At 34.8% G+C, this 22,947-nt stretch overlaps 1 protein-coding gene and 1 long non-coding RNA gene across 14 annotated transcripts in view; one reads left to right on the forward strand and one right to left on the reverse strand.

Moving 5' to 3' along the window:
- LOC134751805 (uncharacterized) overlaps nt 1-22,947 on the reverse strand; it is a 149,966-nt gene that overhangs the window by 57,660 nt on the left and 69,359 nt on the right. The gene's annotated exons all lie outside the window — the stretch shown is intronic.
- The window catches only part of LOC134751771 (hemicentin-2-like), a 634,647-nt gene that overhangs the window by 49,050 nt on the left and 562,650 nt on the right, over nt 1-22,947 (forward strand). For all 13 annotated transcript variants that reach the window (XR_010128692.1, XR_010128693.1, XR_010128696.1 and 10 more), the window contains exon 2: nt 8,247-8,351. Coding sequence is in view for 8 of the 13 variants with exons in the window: in XM_063687232.1 (XP_063543302.1) it covers nt 8,294-8,351 (58 nt within the window). In the remaining 5 variants the exon portion in view is untranslated. The remainder of the gene's footprint in view (nt 1-8,246; nt 8,352-22,947) is intronic.

Genomic DNA, 22,947 nt, shown 5'->3' on the forward strand with positions numbered 1-22,947 from the left:
GTCATTAGTAGCAAACGTCAGTTGGGCCGCCCAACGTGTGACGTCATCACGCTCTGTCGAATTCGCGCCAAAAATTATGAGCGTTTCAACCGCTCAAAAATTTTCAACCTTTTTAATATTTTTTCATAAAATAATGTTAAGGTTTACAAAAGTATTTTTATCATTTCCGGTGTTCCAACGATATAAATTATGAATCCAAAAATAAAAATAAATTCATGCATGGAGCTTATTACTCGTACCCAGTCCGGAGTACTCTCAAATAGTAAGGTGCCTATTATTGAGAAATACCTATCCGCCCACCTAGTCCCGGAATATTATAAAAAGGTCATAGTTTACGAGCCCCAGATGATAGCCCGTTAACACGAGATGAGATAAAACTAATCACAATTAAGATTTGATTCAAATTGCCATTATTTTATATGAATCACATTTATGGGTTATATTTAGATGTTTGAAACAGCGATGATGAAGATGTTACAGCGATACAAAATACGAAATTTATAAAATGTAAGATTTAGGTAATTGACGGCCCCGGGTTCGAAGATTAATTTGTGTGTTCCATCACAAATATTTGTTCTTGAGTTACTGATGTTTTACGTGTATGTTATTTACATATAGGTAACTATATATTATTATAATATAGGTACAAATAAAACGAAAAAAATATGGTTCATTCCATTGCATCTCTCTAAGCAATAATACCCAGATAGTTGTTAAGCTATATTAGTGTTAGTTACATCATCAATATGTCACAAACTATCACAAAGCCAAGTCGAATCGTTCCCCAGTTCACAAAGCAGACCTCGCTAGTTAAAACCTTTTTGCAACTGACATTGTTTAATAATTGTTATAAGTAAATTGTAATCAACTCTTTTGTGTATTTGACAGTCATACAAATTAATACAAATTATCAAATAGGTTGGAACTAGGGTTAATCTCTTGATTAATTAAATGGCTTTGGTAGATTTAATTAATATTGTCCTAGATTTAATTAATTTACATGTACCTATCGTAAGTCAGGACAGGATTTGAAAGGATAATTATCGATAGCTACCATCGCGATAATTATAGTTTAATAACTAGGTTCGATTTGATAATATCTAGGCATTGAGTGGAATAATATCTTGGTGAAAATTCTGTAAACTTTCCCTTTTAACACCTAATGTAACTTCAAAAGCACTGTACCAATATTTACAAACTCCCAAAACAACATTAAGTAACGTTAATCTATGGTAGAAATTTCCCGTTACATAAATATTTTAGGTAACTATATTTAGTAGAATAAATTACGAATATGTAGCAATTACCAAAGAAAATAAAAGTATTTGATCGATAAACTTGGTTGAGATGTTACCTAACCCTTCAAGGACTCATATTCTGCTTCTCATGATTTCATTAGACATATTATTCTGTATTGAGCAGATTAGGTAGAAGAAACGTCCAAATAGACGTTTACTTTGAATAAGCTAATCAAGGAAAATATCCCATTTTGGGGCTTGTTTCTGAGCAAATATCTTTATTATATTTACCTTGGCAGATATCTAATAAAAATGTAGTGAACCATATCACCGCCTTGAGTCAATGCCGATGCCAAAATGTTTTATTATACAATACGCTACTTGACTTACATACCTATTTGTCTTCCTATTAGGATCGGTCGATCAAAATCATAAAAGTATGTCATTCTATGTCACAAAATAAAGTAAATGCGCAGTTCTTTTCAATAAATAGAAACGTAGGATTCTTTTAACAAATCGTGTAAAAAGTAAAATTGCTGGTAAAAAAGGCAATTGTTTTAAAAATACTCGAAATGGCTAAAAACAATATAATACAATTAATTTTACTGGAAAAATTAACAGTTAAATGAACAGTTTTAATACAAATTAAAAGCTTAATAGGAACAAGATTCAACGCTTTTTGTTTTTTTTTACGATTAACACATTTTCACATTTTTCACATTTTTAGGTAATATCAAAAAATACATCAATTACAATTAAATTGAATTTCCAATAGCTTATTTGTTTAGTTAAAGAGATTCGTTTATTTCAAATAAATTGAACAGCAAACTTAGCTACTTTATTGTTAATTTAATTATTTCTTATATTAAAACTGACAAGGAAGTCTTTGAAATAGGAAATCTTTTCTCACTTACGTTTCTGAATATATGAAGGACATCTGACCGTGCGGCCTTCGGCGACATGACTCCGATCCGATTTGTGCTCATTAGAGAGCATCATGAGCTCAGGTTAATTCGTAATAGGACGAGAACATTTGGTGCTTTTATTTAGATCTGATTTGAAGATAAAATATCTTGCTGATAATATTAAATAGTAGAAAGTGTATTGTATATAAAATCGTTTTGTTTTTGTTATGATACGACCTTGACGTGATTTGCGTGAAGTCATAACACATTATTAAATCTGTCATGGTTTACTTAACACATTGAGTGCCGGGAACCCGCTCGGCGGATTCTGTTCGTAGTCGCTTTCCTCTACAAAGCGGGAAAACATTGGGATCGGCTACGAGCGTAGCGCTACGAAAACGTTGGCAGTGAAGGTGTTAAAACAATTCATCAACATCTGCCACCGAATTTCGATCAAATGTCAAATTATGTTCCACTTAATTTAGGGAAGACGTTTGTTTTCCCTAAATTATTATTAATTAGGTTAAACCGTTTTAAAACTAATGTAGTATGATACATTTGAGTATGGTGCTTTACGCACACTACCGTCCCTTACCCTCCCTCCTTTGACATGAATATGTCCCGGCTAATAACTACTGCACACAAGGTGTATTTGCATGGAACATGTATTTATGCAACACACAGAGACGCATGCATGCGTGCAATCTGCACCGCTGCATCTTACGCTATATTTCAGCAAACATGGCCTAATTTGAATGACTGTCCCATTGGATAAACAAGCTTTGCTTCTTATATCCAATGGATAAGGGTGGGAATAGAGTGGATATTTATAAAAGTGACCAGGGGAAATTTAGGCTTTGACAATTTTACTTTGACTTTGGCTTTCAAGAGCTTGGTTTCTGTCGTGTCACGTGTCGTATGAGGCTGGCCCAGCAAAGAGAAGAGTGGCGATAACTCCACCTAAAAGAGCATGGCTTTTAAATGTTGATGATGATGATTAAAGTTACTAAGTACACTTAAACATACCTAAGGATTCATGCTTCCAATTGCATCTGATATTTTCGTAGAAAGTCTCATGTTCTCAGTTTAATTTTGCTACCGGCAAATAACCTAACATTCAGATATGTTGTAATATTTGTCTGCAAACCGCGGCCGAAATACGCGCAGCAACAGACGAGAATAGCTGCGCGCATTCTTTATACGCTCCTAGACAATAAAACAAGTAGATATATCATCAACAGCACACGAGGTTGTGACTGGGTCATCTAAAGAATGAACATTGTTAGTAGTTTCCTACTCAATTGTGAATATGAAAATATCATTCATAAGGCAAACGAATCAACAACAGACGAATTGCTGAATTTTGACAGCAAAGTATTGGGATATGAGTGGAATTCTACTAGGATTGAATAGAGTAAAACATGTTCTAACACAAAGGCTGACGCAACCACGTAAAAACGTCTAGGCAGGTACGACCTCAATCTTTTAAATATCAGCATGTATAAAAAATACCCGCTACATTAATTAACTCCCTAATATGTTCCTAATAAAGTAAAATTAAACATCTATCGGATTCATATTAAACATATTGATAACGGGTCACTCACGTACTTTAAATCGAAAACGCTCGACATGTTGAAAATACGAAAATACGTGAGTGACCCGTTACTAACATGTTTAATATCTGTGTCTCAAGGAAGTCTTGTTATTAAAATTTATCGGATTCGGTAAATTTAGGTTTTTCAATACCGACATATTACTTCAATCTTTTAGTTATTATGTTGTATATGCTCCTACTATGAAATACCTTAAATACCTATTCATCCGTTTCTCAATTTTTTACCCTGCATACTTCTAATCAATTTCCGAGATGAGTGAACCAGACGAAGAAAAAAGCACCATTCGTTGGTTATTTCAAGTTAAGGTGTCATTTTCTGGCCTGCATCAATCTATATTTTACAATCTATCTCCTTTTTATATTTTATACAGTATGTAATGCATCATTTTTATGTAATTAATTTAAAATTAAATAAACTAACTAATCTCTAAAACTAAACTAAACTAAACTAATTCTGTATTTAAAAAAATGTGGTTATATGTAGGTACTTGTCGCTCATCACAAACCCCTTTATTATCCCTAGCGAAATGCTCATCACACTGAGGATTTCTGCTCAAGATAAATAAAATAAAACTAGCCATAGTATTAAATAAATGACCCCATTTCATTCACCATGAGTATACTTTCGCAAAATCCAGTCTGGATGCGCCAGCGTTCGTCAGAATGTAATTATATCCACAAAACGCGCAAACAGATCGATTTGGTAAATTTAGCGCGCGCGTCATCGTCATACAAGCTTTTTATAACTATAATGCTTCCGGATTTACTTGAATTCTGTCAGGTCTTTAGAGAACTAATACAAAGAGTTAAACTACAGACACTACTCTACAACTGTAGTTGACGTTAATCAGTATATTGATTGTGCGTGCTGCAACCCACTATAAGTCCCATTTTGTTTAAACAACATAGAAATTATAAAACGTGTTATCTGATAATGCTGTTAAAAAAAATATTTCAAAATTCTTGTAGCCCCTTAATCCCAATTCACAAAAAAACTTAGGTTCCTATTTAACAAAGAAAAGACGAATTTTTTAAAAAAATTTGCTCAATATGAGCTAAATTGTACGTTAGCTTTATTTCAAGTTTTAAAATTACAGTTTATGGGAAAGTGCAATTTTACTTACTATTTAGGAGGATATTTTATGAAATTCCCTCTTCAAATTCTACATTCCTCTTTAAAGCGTTTTATTTCTAGCTTTCACCCGACTAATACCTCATGTCCATGTCACTATACAACTCTAATGGGGATATGGCCTTTTATTCTCAGCTGTGTAATGTCATCCGAGCGTAAGGCATTTTCCACGTACCTCTGAACTTGTGAATTCGTCCCTTGATGGGGCTGAGGCTTTTGCTCAATTAAGGTGGTTCGATTTTCATACAAAATTCAATCTGCTTTAATTAAGGCACTACACACTATTACTACACAAATATTTGCTCATTTATATACTTTCGAATATTCGTTTGCGCTAAATTAATAGAAAAACTTTGTTTCATACAGAAGTCATACATAAATCAACGTAATTTTTTCATCAATTTTACGTATGTGTGTGTCACAAATGTCGTGTACAAATACGTTGCGTGCGGCGTTGCCACTCTATGACGTTGGCGACGTTGCCTGGCCAACCTGGCAGGATTTGCAGTGCCGTCATGTTTAGTGCATTTTTATTTGACAGTGTTGACACTGACACATAGGGTCATGTTTATTGTGTCAATTTGTTTGTATAAATTGAAAATGATAGCAACGTCTAAATCAAGTTACAAAAATCATCGGTGTTCTGGTCCGCGAAAATCCAGAAAAATTCAGACTCAATTGAAGCGGAATTCATGATGGTGAAGTTTCGTAAGGTAGGTACAGTTTCATTCCTTCATTGTACATTGTAATTTTCTCGTGCCGATCTTTTTAGAAAATAATTCTCACTTCTTCCGTAATGGTAGATATAAGCAGTGAACAATACCTATATAATGTAATTATTACTGTTTTGGTTGCCGAATAGTCAATGTGTCACTAACTCTAGGTTTTTTTTAGGTATTGTGCAAAATGAAGAGGCATTCTTGGAAATAAAATGTTTTCCTTCATTAGCCAGAAAAAGGACATCCTCATTGCAATAAAGTAAAATAAAACATTTCCTGGGGATGACAATTATGGAATTTTGTCTATGAATGAAAAACACAATTATTACTAGGTAAGTAAACGATAACTTTATTAGAATCCGTATTGTTGCATCATCTTTCTTCCTATAACATTAGAGATTTTGTGCTATCATGATATTATTTTTCTTTCAGGTACAGGGACAACTACGGATAACAAATATGAAAAAATGTTATTTCATTTGTTGTGTGAATCCATCTACACCAACAAGACATCCACTGCTGGACATAGGCCTCCCCAGGGATCTCCACAACGACTGGTCTTGCAAGACCGGCCAAAATATCGAGAAATAAATAATATAAATAAACATGATAAATATCCCGTTTTCTATAATAGTTATAATTAGAAGGCCATGCAATGTTGTTACTCACTGTACCTACTTGAATCCAAAAAATATATATAAAAAAAGTTTTAATTTTATTTTACAATTACTACTTTATTATTAGTACATTACGATACAAGTGCGAAAAGTAGGAAATTGGCAACGAGTGGCGATAAATTGAAACACGACCGAAGGAAGTGTTTTAATCGACACGAGTTGCGAATTACCTTTTCGCACGTGTATTGTACAACGTTTTACAGTACATAATTATGGCCCTTTACATTTTCGACGTATCCACGTATTGTACTAATTACCGCACTAGGGCGGTAACGTATATGTAGCACCATATGTACTAAAAAGTATTTTACAGTACATATGGTGCAACTTTCTCGCCCTAGTGCGTAAAGAGCACTTTTCATGCATATGTCGAAAGTTTAAAGGGCCATATGTACTGTAAAACGTTGTACGATACACGTGCGAATAGGTAATTCGCAACTCGTGTCGATTTAAAACACTCTGCGGTCGTGTTTTAATCTGTCGCCACTCGTTTCGAATTTTATCTTTTCCGCACTTGTATCGTAAATAACTATTTCAAACTGCAAGGGTACGATGATAGATCTCAATTCAATATAATTTTGCAACATTTGGCATTATTAGGTTATAAATTGTATGGAGATGAAATCTATCATCGTACCCTTCCAGTTTGAAAAATACTATAGAGGCTGGGCAGTAAGGGATTGCTTTACTTGTAGAACTATATTTAGCGCTTTAAAAAAAAACTGATACCTGACACTTACAAACCTGGACTTCCTTGGGCTAGTGCTACTAAGAATCGTCAGTATTCTCCATCCTTTCTGAGTTGGAAGAACCCAAAAAGGTGAGATTTGTGAAAGTCAGGTTTTCAATATATGTGGCGTTTTCAACCAAACGGGTACCTACTTATTGTTATCATATTTCCATAAAGCTTCAAAATGAAATCAACCTAATCGACAACCGACAATGTGGTACCTTTTAGTTCAAAACGTCACATATTTTTATAAAACGTTATAAACTAATTTATTAATAATACTGAATATCTGGGAGAAAAAGAAAACATAAATAAAAACTCAAAAATGCTCGTTTTCCCAGAGATAAGACCTAGCTAGATCGAACCCCTTACAGCAAATTTCATCGAAATCGTTAGAGCCGTTTCCGATATCACTGAAATATATTTCGGTTATATCGGAATTGGACAAGAATTCGAAGAATAAAAGGTATAAGAAACATAAGATAACACAAAAAGGACAAAAAAAGTACCTCTGACGTACCAGTCTCGAACCCGAATCCTCTTGCACGTATTTCCACGAACATACCGCAACGCCATTGCAGCATACTTACACTGCATGAAATTGTCTACTACAAGCATCACGGAAACACTGTTTACATGTGTGAGTAATAGTAGGAAATAGCATGACAGAAACACTCTGTCGACTTTAAAAGTGTTTTTTGCACTAATGAAGTATTCAATGTTTATTATAATAGTTCAATATTTATGTAAAGAGTGCGCTAAACATACTTTTAAGTATACAGATACCAACACTATTCCACAAAAAAATAAAACCTGAAAATTTGCGAAAGTGACGCCATCTAGCGGGGTTTAAGCTTTGGGTAACCTAGTCGAACCACCTTAAATTCATAAAATAATTTAGTTTAACATTAAGTTTGACCTTTAGAACTTGGTCTTTGCCGCTTTACTTTAACTAAAAGATATCACCATTATATTATAACGTATATTCTCTAATTGCCTGCCTATATATACATGTTAGGTTGCGCTGACACAAGCAATATGCGTTTATGTCGCAGTAAACCAAAACGTTACTGCTAAACACGGAAAGTGGACATTTGCCACATTACACCTTCCGTATGTGCGCCTGATAACGATAATTATCGAACGATTCATGCGTCATCTATTCTATAATGAAACTATTTAACTTACTTTACCATAATTATCCTTAAACTAGTATTTCTTTTTCAGGTGACGATGTGCTAGTGCAGTGCTATGTGCGCGTGAAGTTAAACAAAATGGCCGCCGTGTTGCTCGTGTTCTTGCTGGGCTGCGTCGGCGCTCTGGCTGAAAAAGGTATGCTTTAGCTGTTTATCAAATATCTAGGCTAAATCACAGATTTTTGTAAAATGAAAGAATAATTGTATCGATGTGCTAATGCAGTGCTATATGCGCGTGACATCATTTTTTTTGCAGCACAATGTTCTATACTTACACCAACAACTTGTCCATCTATAACCTATAACCAAAATGTTGAGGTTCAATAAATATTAAGTTTTTTGCTTTGTGTAAATAATTCGACTATTCAAATAAATAAATAAAACACACCATCTTCTTCTTCTTCTTCTTCTTTTAAAATTATGGCTTCAGCCCAGTGGGACTATTTCGCCAGTATCAAGGTATTAAGAGGTTTAAAAACGACAAAAATTGTACGGTTGTACAAGACAGTGTACGGTGATTTGTTAGCTCTTGTAAATCGATAGCTAGACAAGAGGCACGTGGACTACCGGCCGTTGACTCCAAGATGGTGGTTAAAAGCGCTTCAAAATTAATTCTCCATTCACTGCACACTACCACATTAGTTTACTGTATAATAAGCTATCGATATTACACTTTAAACAATATTAATGAGCAAAAAACAAAGTAATTAATCACGATGCTAACTATCAAGATGGCGCTCGAACCGGAAGTCCAAAACACACCATAACTATAATAATTTTGAAATTGGCTGCCATTTTGACATTTATGTGTGCGGTGGGATTATATTTTCACAATCTGTAATATTGTCATTGCGAAAACTGAAACAATCCTTCTTACATTAAATCCATATTGAAATCGTAAATTAAATTGAAATTGTCACGAATTCACAATACGGAACATATTTGAAAGGGGTAACTTAGTTATAGAGGCCACATTAATCTATTCAATCTGAATGTAGCAATCATCTTTCCATTCCTATACACTACCCCCTTATTATGCGAGCTACGTTTAGAAATCACACATTAATTTACATCATTATATAACATGTGAAAAGCTGTACAAATTTCAATCTTACCCCATTTACAAAAACTTTACCGAGAAAAGCTTCTTATAATATATATAGCTTATTATATAAGCGTTGGATTGAGCACAAATTCAATTTTACGCAGATCCGGCTTTCTCAATTTTCTAAACACTTGGATCACAGTACAGTATGCTACAGTAGGTCAGGCTGTCATTTCATGTAAGCCTGTTCGTCTAAGTCTTAACAATTAATGGTAAAATATTAGGTAGCAATATGTTTTACCGCAGGCCTGGCAAGACAAGAGAAGTTTGTGATAGAAACAACTTAGAAATAGTACCATTCCTCCATTCCAGACCTGTCACCATTTTTATTATCTTATTCATAACATTAATTTCAAACTATAATTTAGTCATCGTCAATTTCTCTGCAGCCTTCACTCACTGAGGTTTCTATGTTAAACGTATTACTGTTAAAATGTATATTCCGGACGAAATGGATTTATATGAAAACACCTATTTCCACTTAATGAGAATACACAAAACTGATAAAAATATATAGAAGTATGGAATAGGACAAAATGTAAAACAAAGGCATCGTGATTAAAGATTAAGAATATTCTTCAACAAAAATAAGCCTATTAAAAATATCCCCCCGGCACAATAACAATTAATTTAAAGACACAAACAATTTTGTTTTATCCCGAAGTACCCACAGAATGACCCTCAAGTTCGAATGAACAATTATTTCAAAACTGTCGTAATATTTATAATGGCACTAATTTTGCTCCAACAATTTTTAATTGTTGCTCATTGATAAAATAACGATGTCTAGACAAATAAAAACAAAAAGTGAGCTCCAAAATTAGAAAAACCCTATTACTGCAACATTTAAAACAACGATTTGTTGTAAACAACACTCGTAAAGGTAATTTCAACGAAAACATTTACCGAACTTTTAACAGTATTAAACCTTAGTTTTACGGTCAATTTAAAACTAAAACTAATAAACTAAGCTTACATGTTAAAGTTATCCAATCAAGTTATTCAGGGCTCGAAATTAATTTGGAACGCTTGTTGATTCTCCAACTACAATCGATGTTGGAGGACTTGCAAGTTGACTTGCAGGTGCAATTTAGGATAGTGCTGGCGCGAGAACTTGGAATTACTAACTGGACGGAATCAGCCAAGTTTTGAAAGTTTGAGGTTTAATAATGGGTTTACGTGGAAAGACATTTGATGGAGACACTTGAAACAAATGAACAAATTGCTTATCAAATTCAAATACGTAATGTCTTCATCAGTTACATACACATTTTTTATATACACGCTATTGTTGAATACAATGAACATCTAAGATGAAAAGGTTAATTTTAAGTTCTTTATGAAAAGCAATTACATATATATTAGATTATTTTAAAGCGGGTCACTCACGTATTATTAAGTCGAGTGGCTCAACTTAATAATACGTGAGTGACCCGTTTTAAAATAATCTAATATGTTTAAGTCTCACGGGAGTTAAAGATTTCAAGGTTTAATTACTACGAAAACAGGTATTTTTTTAGGCGGAAAAATATCTACTTTGCTGAACATTTTATTTTTTAGGCGGAATAATAGCTTCTTTGATGTACATTTTTCTCATAAAGTATGCCTAAACAAGCCTCAGTTAGTTAATTATGCTTTATCCCTTTCTTACTAATAATAACTTTCTGTAATAATAATTGTATTGTTCTTCTAATTGTAAATAATTTTGGAATATGACGATGTACAATTACTACAAATAAAATATATTCTATTCTATTCTACCAATGCATATGTCGAAACGACAGAATAAGACAAATGATTAATACCGTATTGAGGCTTGTAACCGTTTATGCATACCGCATACCAATACCACTGAAATAAGAAATACCTGGTGTTGATCTTGTATAAATAAAATTTAAACACAAGATGGATATTATGAATTTATCAGAAATGAAATGAAATGAAATCGATTTACCGGCTCAGATTACCGATAGGTTAAAAAACTGTCCCTGCCATGTTTAACCTAGTAAGGCTCAATTGTACTTTACAATGTACATACATATTTGCTGCAATCTAATCAGAAGCTTTCATGAAACAAATAAAGTAGCATTAATTTTGTTTAATTGCTTTATTTATTTATAACAAACCAAATTCATTATAGTTAACTTATGGAAGAATAGGAACACTTTGTATGGTAGGAGTTATGAGGTTGAGCACTTTAATCAAGCAGTTCTAGTAACTTTAAGATACAATGGGACTAACTTAATCTTAATATAATAAGATTAATAAGTCTCTAAATACCTAAGTAGGTAAGTGATAAGAACACAGACCTACTGTTATTCTGTCCGTTGTTAGACAGCCCCCGCGAACTACCCACAACTCGCGGCATTTGCCTAAAGTTTTAATAACGCTATGATATAGTGCGCTTATTATACTAGCTCTGCATGTTTACCAGAGCGAAACGAGTAGTTTCCATAGCAGTACCCTAGCGTATAAGCCATAGTATAACTGAATCAAGACACGACAAAATGAGACCTTGAGAGTCTTAGCTATGCTATTTAACCATTGGTTAGTCTATTCTATTTGATAAAATATATGGGACGATGGAAAATGACTAGACGAGGTGTAACCCATTTCTAGGATATTTTAAACGTATCAAAAAACTTCTATGAGACTGTTTAGAAAATATTTTAGAGTACATATGGTGCTAATTTACCGCCCTAGTCTGGTAACTAACACTATACGTGCATATGTCGAAAATTTAAAGGGCCATATGTACTGTAAAACGTTGTACAATATACGTGCGAACAGAAAATTTGCAATCAGGGCTATCGTTTTTTTGCTCACCAGTTGGCGCCTCTGTTGATGGTGGTTCAAAAGACTAAAGAACAGCTGTCAGTCATTGAACAATGTGACATTTGACATTTCGAACTATGGAAAAGACCACCATCTACACTAGCGCTCCTAACGGCGAATTCATACGCGTTAGCCCTCATTCGTGTCGATTTAAGACACTCCCTTCGGTCGTGTTTTAATTTATCGCCATTCATTGAGAATATCCTACTTTTCGCACTTGTATCGTAATGTACTAATATTACATTCAAAGAAGGTCACTCACGAGATCAAATCGACCGAAATTACGTGAGTGACTTTACATACAGTATTACAATCGTGATATAATAGAGAGCTTTTCAGTCGAGTACCGTGTTTAGGCTACGAACCTTGTTGAGTGGCCTAAGTAAGGTAAGATAAATATGAAGCTTGATAATCACTGTTGTATACAATACTATTTATATGAGTAAACTTAAATAATAATATTTTAATATTCTACGTTCTCTATTAACTGTGAGCACAGGTGTCAGTTTGGCAAAAGTTTGATACATTATAATAATTGGTGGTTGTAAATTAGTTGTTTATGGGGTCCCGGGCTCTCACGTTCATTTCTAAAATATTACTTTAAGCATTTCTTACCAGCCTAAAATTGAATATTCGAGGGACCTGCAATATCGAATCACAGTCTGACAGTGTGGTAATGCCATCATTATAATGTCAAATTTATATGAAAACATGACCTTTATAACGACACTCTCTCACTCTGTTACGTAAAAATCGGTGCAAAGTCAGCGTGGACTCAAGGCGCTTACACAGCAATTTTGTTATAAAAGATTTATTTTCTGTCCAATATTGGTTTAGGTCGGAATAGCCAATATTATACAATTAGTTGATCTGTTTGCGTTTTATAAAAATAATGGCGGCTTTGTTTGCAGCATCAACAACTTTATTGACGAACTAAATAAAGTGGTGTCTAGACCATTTTATTTATATTTTAATCTACATTATTGTATCAATATTGACTAACAATTAAATACATGTGGAGTTAAATTAATTTTTTATCACACTTGCTCGTAAAAGGTGTTATTAAACGTAGGCGATGCGGCCCGGAAATCCTAAATTTCGACCTAGGGCTATAATGTACGTCTGAAATTAGGCAGCAGTTTTATTTCTCCCCTTTATTATGACAAGTGTGGTGAAAACATTTATTTATTTATAATTCACACTCGTTTGTAAAATCTTGTTTACCGCCCTTAATACACAATTTACTACTAATATGATGATATGACATATCATCATATTATTAGTAGACTGCGTTATTAAATGTATTAATAACGGGTCACTCACGTATTTTCAGGCGAAAACCGATAGACATGTTGCACTCCGTACCGAGGAGTGTCATCAGGAGCTTCAGGAGTTTTTCGACTTAAAATACGTGACTGACCCGTTATTAATATATTTAATATGTCTGTGTCACACGGAAGTTTTGTTACCATAAACAAAAGAATACTTTAGGTAACGTCGTCTAATTTGGCTCGCGAAGTTGTAGCTAAAATATTTGACACTGCTTCGAAAGACTATAAATTACCTCGTAAACCTCATGCCTTAAGGAACATTCACGCCGGAGTTAACTTTTGTCCGCAACACTGCAACACGGTAACACTAGGTAACTTACCTAGTTGCACAGTGTTGCTCCGCAACACTGCAACAAGGTAACACTAGGTAACTTACCTAGTTGCACAGTGTTGCTCCACAACACTGCAACACGGTAACACTAGGTAACTTACCTAGTTGCATAGTGTTGCTCCACAACACTGCAACACGGTAACACTAGGTAACTTACCTAGTTGCACAGTGTTGCTCCACAACACTGCAACAAGGTAACACTAGGTAACTTACCTAGTTGCACAGTGTTGCTCCACAACACTGCAACACGGTAACACTAGGTAACTTACCTAGTTGCATAGTGTTGCTCCACAACACTGCAACACGGTAACACTAGGTAACTTACCTAGTTGCACAGTGTTGCTCCACAACACTGCAACAAGGTAACACTAGGTAACTTACCTAGTTGCATAGTGTTGCTCCACAACACTGCAACACGGTAACACTAGGTAACTTACCTAGTTGCATAGTGTTGCTCCACAACACTGCAACACGGTAACACTAGGTAACTTACCTAGTTGCATAGTGTTGCTCCACAACACTGCAACACGGTAACACTAGGTAACTTACCTAGTTGCATAGTGTTGCTCCACAACACTGCAACACGGTAACACTAGGTAACTTACCTAGTTGCACAGTGTTGCTCCACAACACTGCAACAAGGTAACACTAGGTAACTTACCTAGTTGCACAGTGTTGCTCCACAACACTGCAACACGGTAACACTAGGTAACTTACCTAGAACGTTGCTCGGTGTTGCTCAACAAAAGTTAAGTGCAGGTGAGGTGTAAAGGTATCTCTTAATCATAATCTTGTTTTTTTTTTTTACATTTCTCACATGTACCAAAAGTCTATACCAGTTAACTACTGCCTTAAGACCAATGTAGAGGGAAAAAAAAACCGGCCAAGTGCGAGTCGGACTCGCGCACCGAGGGTTCCGTACTTTTTTCCGTGCGTTGATTGAATAAAAGGTAAATTGCGGTTTACGATTTATGACGTATTAAAAAACAACGGTCACCCATCCAAGTACTGACCCCGCCCGACGTTGCTTAACTTCGGTCAAAAATCACGTTTGTTGTATGGGAGCCCCACTTAAATCTCTATTTTATTCCGTTTTTAGTATTTGTTGTTATAGCGGCAACAGAAATACATCATCTGTGAAAATTTCAACTGTCTAGCTATCACGGTTCATAAGATACAGCCTGATGACAGACAGACAGACGGACAGACGGACGGACAGACGGACAGCGGAGTCTTAGTAATAGGGTCCCGTTTTTACCCTTTGGGTACGGAACCCTAAAAATGGAAGTAATCATTTAAAGTGTTTGTATTACTATGCTAGGCTACATTTGCTTGCTATGATTTAATGCGTGCGCACACACACACATCATTCACTTACACACACATACATGCACACACACACACTAACCTTTGTATTTACATTTAGATTAAACTTTAAAATACCTACCTGCTATTAACTTGTGCACCTTTTTGCTCACGTAATTTAAATAAATAGATACATAGTGTAATTGGCAATATATGTAAAAAAAAAAAAGTTTTATGTCAAAATTGATATATTTAAGTACATATCTTTAAACTGGTAACCACGATACAGGCTTTGCCTAGTGTGGAGACCACCGTTAATCTTAGGCTTTAACATCTAGATTTTAAACCTTTGCTGTAAAAGATTATCCTATTGTTGTAACATTAACTGGAAATAAATATTTTTATTATTATTATTCTCTTTATTTATTCTTTTTCTTGTTAGGTTTTTTATAATATGCATATAAAAGTAAAATATAAAAACACTTACAAAACAATACAAAATACATATAAACAAATTATAAAAAACCTAACCTAGAGTGCCGCCAGCAGCGGGGCAGGGCCCAAGCTGCCGGTGGTCAGGGCCGCAGAGAGAGGAACCGGCGGACTATCCGCGCCGTGTCCAAGATCACCGCCTTCTGCATCTGACCCTTGATCCAACCACCTAGCGAGAGTCTCTCAAGGTGTTGGTCGAGACTCTTCGCTATGAGACCGTTCGCTGAAACGACTATCGGGACATTATTATTATTATTTTTATATCTATCTAAGCATCAGTCTGTAAACACCCGTGACACAATAATCCGGGCTGTAATACATTAGGGCAATTATTGATAAAATCAAAGGGTCTTTCGTCGTTCGACAACGACTGATTGTACACAGGATTGAAAACGACCTTTACAAGCCGCTCTTAGACTGATTGTTTAAATGTGACATTTTCAACCATAAGGATACTTATTGTTGCTTGTCAGTAAGGCGCTATTCCCATGTAGCTTCAATTAGAAATCAACCTTATCGACAAGCGACAGCGACAATTAGTTGAAAACGTCACAAATGTATCAAGTATTTCATACATAGTAGCGTCCTCATACCCTAGTTCGTAGTGTTGTCTACGAAACAGCAGGTCGGTTCGAATCCTGGTAAGGCAATTTGTTTGTGTGTTTATCATGGATATTTGTTCCTGAGTTTATGTATGTATTTAAGTATATATTTATCTATAAAGGTTTAGGTTGGAGCTTGGTGTGATGTGTGTAAAATTATCCACAAATATTTATTTTATATATTTATTTATTTATATTATTTTATTCAAGACAACAAATGGTCCAATGAGTGTTAGTTGATCCTAGCCCACGTGAGTACTTAATAATAAACATAAATTTTATCCTTTGATTTATTTATTTAAATCCTGTATTGCATTTACTCAGAGATCATTTTATTATAAAACATATTTAAGGGGCCCACTGATTATCAGTCCGCCGGACGATATTGGCCTGTCAGTTAGAACAAAAATTTGACAGTTCCGAACAACTCCATCAGGTTCTTCGCTTTCCATCAGGTGATCCGTCTGCTCGTTTGCCTCCTATTTCATAAAAAAAAAAACAACTGACAGGCCGGATATCGTCCGGCGGACTGATAGTCAGTGGGCCCTTTAATACTCATTTGATTCATTGCGATAATTTATAGGCAAAAATTATGGCATGAATTCTTTATTAAACTGAAACATGCTTTTATTAATTTTGCATTATTAATTTATAATAACAGATTAAAAATGATTTCCACACATTTCACTTTGTATGAAAATCCAAATAAAACTCAGCATTCAAACGGGTAACCTACAAATTAGAAAAAGTTCGTGTTCAGCCTCACATAATGCGGCAAGAGGGCAAAAGCGCACAACTCAGAGAATAGAGAATTTAATTACAGAACCGTCACATTGTTACTTACCTACTCTTTTTGTTCCGGATTGAGCACGCGTTCTGATTTAAAGTGTCATTTTGCCACGTCGACGTATTCATTTAAAACGGATGGTAGTCACATTGTCTTTTTTTAAAGCTTTAATTTAACTGCCAGTCCAATTCCAGTTTCAGTTATTCGATTGTCCGTGTCAATAGTGACGTTTTTGGTTGAAGAAATGTCACTTTGGACACAGATCAGTATTATATCGGAAACAGATCGAATATACTGATTTAAACTAACACGATTTTCACTTATAATTTTAAAACTTACACGGGACTTAATCGCGTACAAACTTACGTTTATTTATGGCCTGACGTTTCGGACGTGACGTTACGTTCGTGGTCACAGACCGAATAACTAAATCCAGTAATGTTTGTTACTTTGTTTGGGTCTCAGGGCATGGAGCATAGTTATAAGCTGACATCGGATTTTAGGTGGCAAAATAAAATGGCAAGACCCGAGGGTCGTGCTCGCTCTAATAAATGTACGGACAAGTCCGACCGACATGAACGCGCGATTGATAGCTATAGCTTAGTGGTCTCATTTCAAACATAGACACAGAGAATTATATTTATTTTGTTCTTATTTACTGACAATTTGGTTTGACCTACTATTAACTCACATCATTCAAATATCGTTTTGACGTCAAGCGTACGTTCGAATTTGCCTGTAGGTCACATAACCAAAGCTTCACCTTTACCGTTCAAAACACACGCATAGTGACGTCATCACTTTCTGCCCGCTATTTTAATTACCTTAGTGACGTAAGCAGTTTTCCGTTACGTAATAAATACAACAGAATGTCTGCGTGTTAGCTATAAGAGGAATTTGTACCTTATGTCGTTACCATAGAGATCAATATACGATTATCTGATTATGAAATATCGACACTGAAGTTTCAAATTAACTGCAACTTTATCTGATTAAGAATAGAAAGATCTTAAATGGACTAAATTTTTATTTGGATTCGAAGCATCAAAAGTTATAAAGTTTTCACGTTTGTAAAATGACGACTTCGCGCGCCGTTTGTAAAATGCCGGGGGCAAATTGTAAAAAGTCCAGGCAATTTGTAATACCTTCTGACATAACCAGCGCCGTTTATAATTTGCCTTCTTTAATTTACCACGCGTGGCGCTGCACATCAAAACTGAAAAATGCTGGGGTGTCCATCAAATCTGGAGTTTGTCGGTTTTATCGGTTCGTCGGAATTAAAATAAGTTTTTTATTGCTCGAATATGATTTCACAGTTTGAGGCGTCTTTAAGTCTTCTTAATAAGATTAATAAAAGCTTATTATATACATAACAGTACAGTAATTCTCAAACTAATACACAGTAGTATAATTTCAGCAATCTTCTGTAGCGTACTATTTTCTATGGATTAAAGTTCGTCGTAAAAAGGACATCATTATTTTCTCTTCAACTTTTTGCACGTACCATCTTTGAAACAAGTATCATTAAACTTATGATGTTATTTAATAACTTAGAAAAGAGAAATATGTACACTAGGTTTGAAACTTTTATAATATAAAAGTATTTACTATAGTATAGTATGGGTATTATTGGTATAAGGTACCTAGGTACATTTTCGTCTAGGTGACCACTTCAAAACCAAGATGTAAGTACCTATTTGTTTTATTGGTAGTTAGTGATAGTTTCCACTAGATTTGACAAACTATTCAGCACAACTATCAACTTAATTATTGAAATTAATAAGTACCTCTTAACATTAGATCAGTCTATCAACCACCATGAAAAGCTTAATTTTATGTCCAAAAATTCAGAATAAATTTTAATAAGAGTACAGTTTTATATAACCCTAGTACTTTTAATAAAAAACTTCCGTGAGACGCTCCTCGGTACGGAGTGAAACATGTCGAGCGTTTTCGACTTAAAACACGTGAGTGACCCGTTATTAATATATTTAATATAACCCTAGTACTAACAATTTTCTGTTAAAAAAAACTATGATAATTGGTATATATTACTACAAAAATCTAAGTCTACCTTCCATTCATTCATTCATTGTAAAAATACATCAACTCACTCACTTAATCTATCATTCGTTTAATGTCAATATTCTTGCTTCGCTTGAATACACAGCGTTGACCAGTCAACATTGTTTTACTTTATAAATTATATATCTCTTCTGTTAATATCTTCGGACGAAACCTTCGCATAATTAGGATAGAACTTCACTTACAGGTAAGTTCGTTTAATCTCTAATTATACCGTATTGTGTCCTATGAAAGGTTAAATAACTATAATTACTTACTTACTCCGTTGGCTCAGCGACCCAAAATGAGACTTGGCCTCCGACACAAGACAGCGCCACTTTTCTCGATCCTGTGCGACCTCTCGCCAATTGAAGACTCGAAGATCGCGCAGATCCGCCTCCACCCTGTCGCACCAGCGATACCTGGGGTTAAATAACTATCACCTTCAAATATAGGTACAGTCGCCATCAGATATATCGGAGCGGCCAAGGAGCTCACAAATATCTGAACACGTCTCTATTGCCAAGGCGCTAGAGTGCATGTTCAGATATTTTTAAACCCTTTGGTAGCTCCGATATATCTGATGGCGACTGTACAAGCATACGAGAAAATGCAAGTCAGGAAAGCAATTTTGCGTAGATCATAAATATACGCAAATTGAGGCCAAATCATTTCACATAATTGAATCCCCAGAACCAATCCCTTGGATTACAGAATTACATCACTTCAATAAACTGAAATTGCCTTTTAATTCCACCCAAATATAATCGACCAGAAGATCGTATAATATAAATATACGGGAATATAAATTTAATATATATTCGCGCAGGTCAAATGCAATTTATGAAATGACTACCCAATTTTGCTCCCGAATTTACCTACGAGGGAGTGGTAGCAGAAACGGCAAATTAAATTACGTTCATCTAATATTTTGATGCCGTGAGTGGTTTTAAGTTTTTAGGGTATTTGTGTTTTGGCACGATATGTGTACGTTCGTATATAAATTAATATTATGTAAATGAGTGTTGATGATTTGGTGAGATGATTACATTTTTGCGGTCTTCCGAGACGTCACGGTCCCAAACGGTAGCTGCAAAAAGTTGAATTTAACGACATGACCTACAGTTAATTTAGTAGAAAATATAATCAAAAAGAATACAGCGCATGTTATAAGTGAGATTAATAAAATGAAATGAAAATGTAAAACTTTGTAAAAGCAGAACCATGAAAACCAGTAGAACAGTAAGTCTCCCTTCCGAGGTTTTCCTCAGGTTCTACAGTATGGGGTGCTTCATAAAAGGAGTGTACAGAGGTTTTTAAAAGGTCGGCAACGCGCTTGTAACACCTCTGCAGTTGCAGGCGTCCATAGGCTACGGTGACTGCTTACCATCAGGCGGGCCGTATGCCTGTTTGTCACCGATGTGGTATAAAAAAATATCAAAACAGCGGAAGTGCCAATAAAAACCTCAGTATATTAAAAAAGTTTTAAAAGTTGGATTACAAACATTCTTAGCTTGTTCTACTAATATTATATTCTATCCATAAAAACAGACATAACCTGAAACACGTAGCCACCAATCCTGCAATCTCACGTAGAAGAAACGGGCTTACTATACAGGCCAATTCGAACGTACACTGTTATCAGAATGACATCTAAATGATGTCATTCAGTTATCGTGTATTTCACTCGTACTCCGTACACGCATTGGCGCGGGACGTTAATAACATCTATAAATTGTATACCTATATACAGATGTCAATCACAATGAAAAAATCAAACGATGATCAACTCTGGTCAACGTGATGCGTGATGGTCAGAGTTGATCATCGTTTGATTTTTTCATTGTGATTGACATCTGTATATACAATTTATAGATTGTAATAATGTGGTACGTCCCACAATACAAAAGAAAAAATATATTAACATTTAAGTTAATAACATCATTCATATATCATTCTTATGTCAGTGTACAGTGAGGTTCGAAACATAAAACAGCGTTTTAATGGTTTCTGCCGACGCTATTTGTAACGTTATTGCTCATAATCCCGCGGGGCTATATGTTATACAGTGTGTAAATTTAATACGGGCGAACATTTATACGGTGGTTAGCATAGGAGATAGATTTTGCTTAGAAATACAATGAAAATTTTAATCGTACAAAATAATTCGGCCCGCAATGTAATACACCGCACAAGTTACGGGATACGAACTTTTTCTTAATGTTTTCAGTACATTTCTGCTCAGTAAATTAAAAAAATAATAATTACGGTGTCATAATTAAGTGTAACTTAAAAAAACTTCCTAATTAATGATTAGACGGATAAATTCTATATCTGGTTTAATTTATTGCCCTTATAGATTTACACACTGCATACGCATTAAATGTACGGTTCGCAATATTACGTAATTTTTACTAGCCCCGCCAAGTGTGGGGTCGAATTTTGATTTGGGTTAATGTTTATTTTTTTTGTTTCTAGCACTACTTAAAACTGGTTTTCGGAACAATATTTTAATGTATTACTTTCAAAATATTTTGCCATCATACATGTAACAACAAAATTTGTTTGGGAAATCAGTGCTAATTATACGTATTTCGTCAATTATAATCACAAATAGGTAAAATATATATATGCATTCAGAAAAGGACCCTTAAAACTAAAAAAAGTTTTTGTCGATTTTTTCATAGGTATGTTTATAAATATGACTGTTGAAAAGTATTCAAGAGTGACGAGACGACGAATAATTACCTACATTTTTCTGGTTAATTTCAAAGCAAAGATAGATACATATAACTCTGTAATAGATGGATACAGTCTAAGGAAAAAACGTGCCTCGAAAATAACGAAAATTTGATTCTCGATCAGATGGCGCCACTAGTTTTGGCCTACTCTCGTATTTTAACGCATATCAGTGAAAGAACATGGGTTAAAATCATATAAAAATAATTAATGCAAATAAAAAAATCATTTATCCATATTTAAATACATTTTAACGTGTTTTTATAAATCTTCATTTTTAGTTTTAAAGTATGTCGATAAATGGCAGTGAATTTACAGTGGTTACAAAATTTACTATGACAGTACCGCTCTATCTTATTATAATTATCATCATTGTTTCAAAGTGACAAAATTTAGGAGGGATTTAAATCTTCTCGGGTCATTGCGCAGTTAGAGCCGGCGTAGCTTTATTTGATGTTCGTATAAGCGCATTGCAATATGGCTGCATGGAAAATAAACTATCTTTACCTTTGTCATTTCAGAGTTAGAGGTAAAATGTAGAAATAAATTAAATTTCCAAATGAGTTTATGCGAGGAATATAGTCCAATTGTAAATATTTGTTCTACCAGGATCCACAAGTGTAAATATAGGAATAAAACCACCAAAGCACCATCTAGCACAAAGCAAACAGCAAAGAAACATTTATCCAACTACGTGTTATTTTACTCGCAAATCAGGAGTTTATTTAATTCTACATAATATGTATTATGATTGTAGATATCATCATCATCATCATCATATCAGCCTTCTATCGCCCACTGCTGAGCATAGGCCTCTCCTCGCGTACGCCACTTATCCCGGTCCTGAGCCAATCTCATCCAGAAGTGACCCGCAGTCTTCCGAATGTCGTCCACCTAACGAGCCAACGGACGCCAGGCACTCCTTTCGTCTGAAAGCGGCCACCATTCCGTTAACATTTTGGCCCACCTGCCATCACTCTGTCTGGCAACATGTCCCGCCCAGCTCCATTTAAGTTTGGTAATGACGTATCCGTATCCGTATTTGGTAATGTAAATATATTATGGAAAAGTAAGCATTGCAAGAAAATGTGTAGGTACAATCAAATGTCAGTTTAAACTTTTGCTATGAGTAAAACATTTC

This window comes from Cydia strobilella, chromosome 23, assembly GCF_947568885.1.
Source record: "Cydia strobilella chromosome 23, ilCydStro3.1, whole genome shotgun sequence".
NCBI lineage: Eukaryota > Metazoa > Arthropoda > Insecta > Lepidoptera > Tortricidae > Cydia > Cydia strobilella.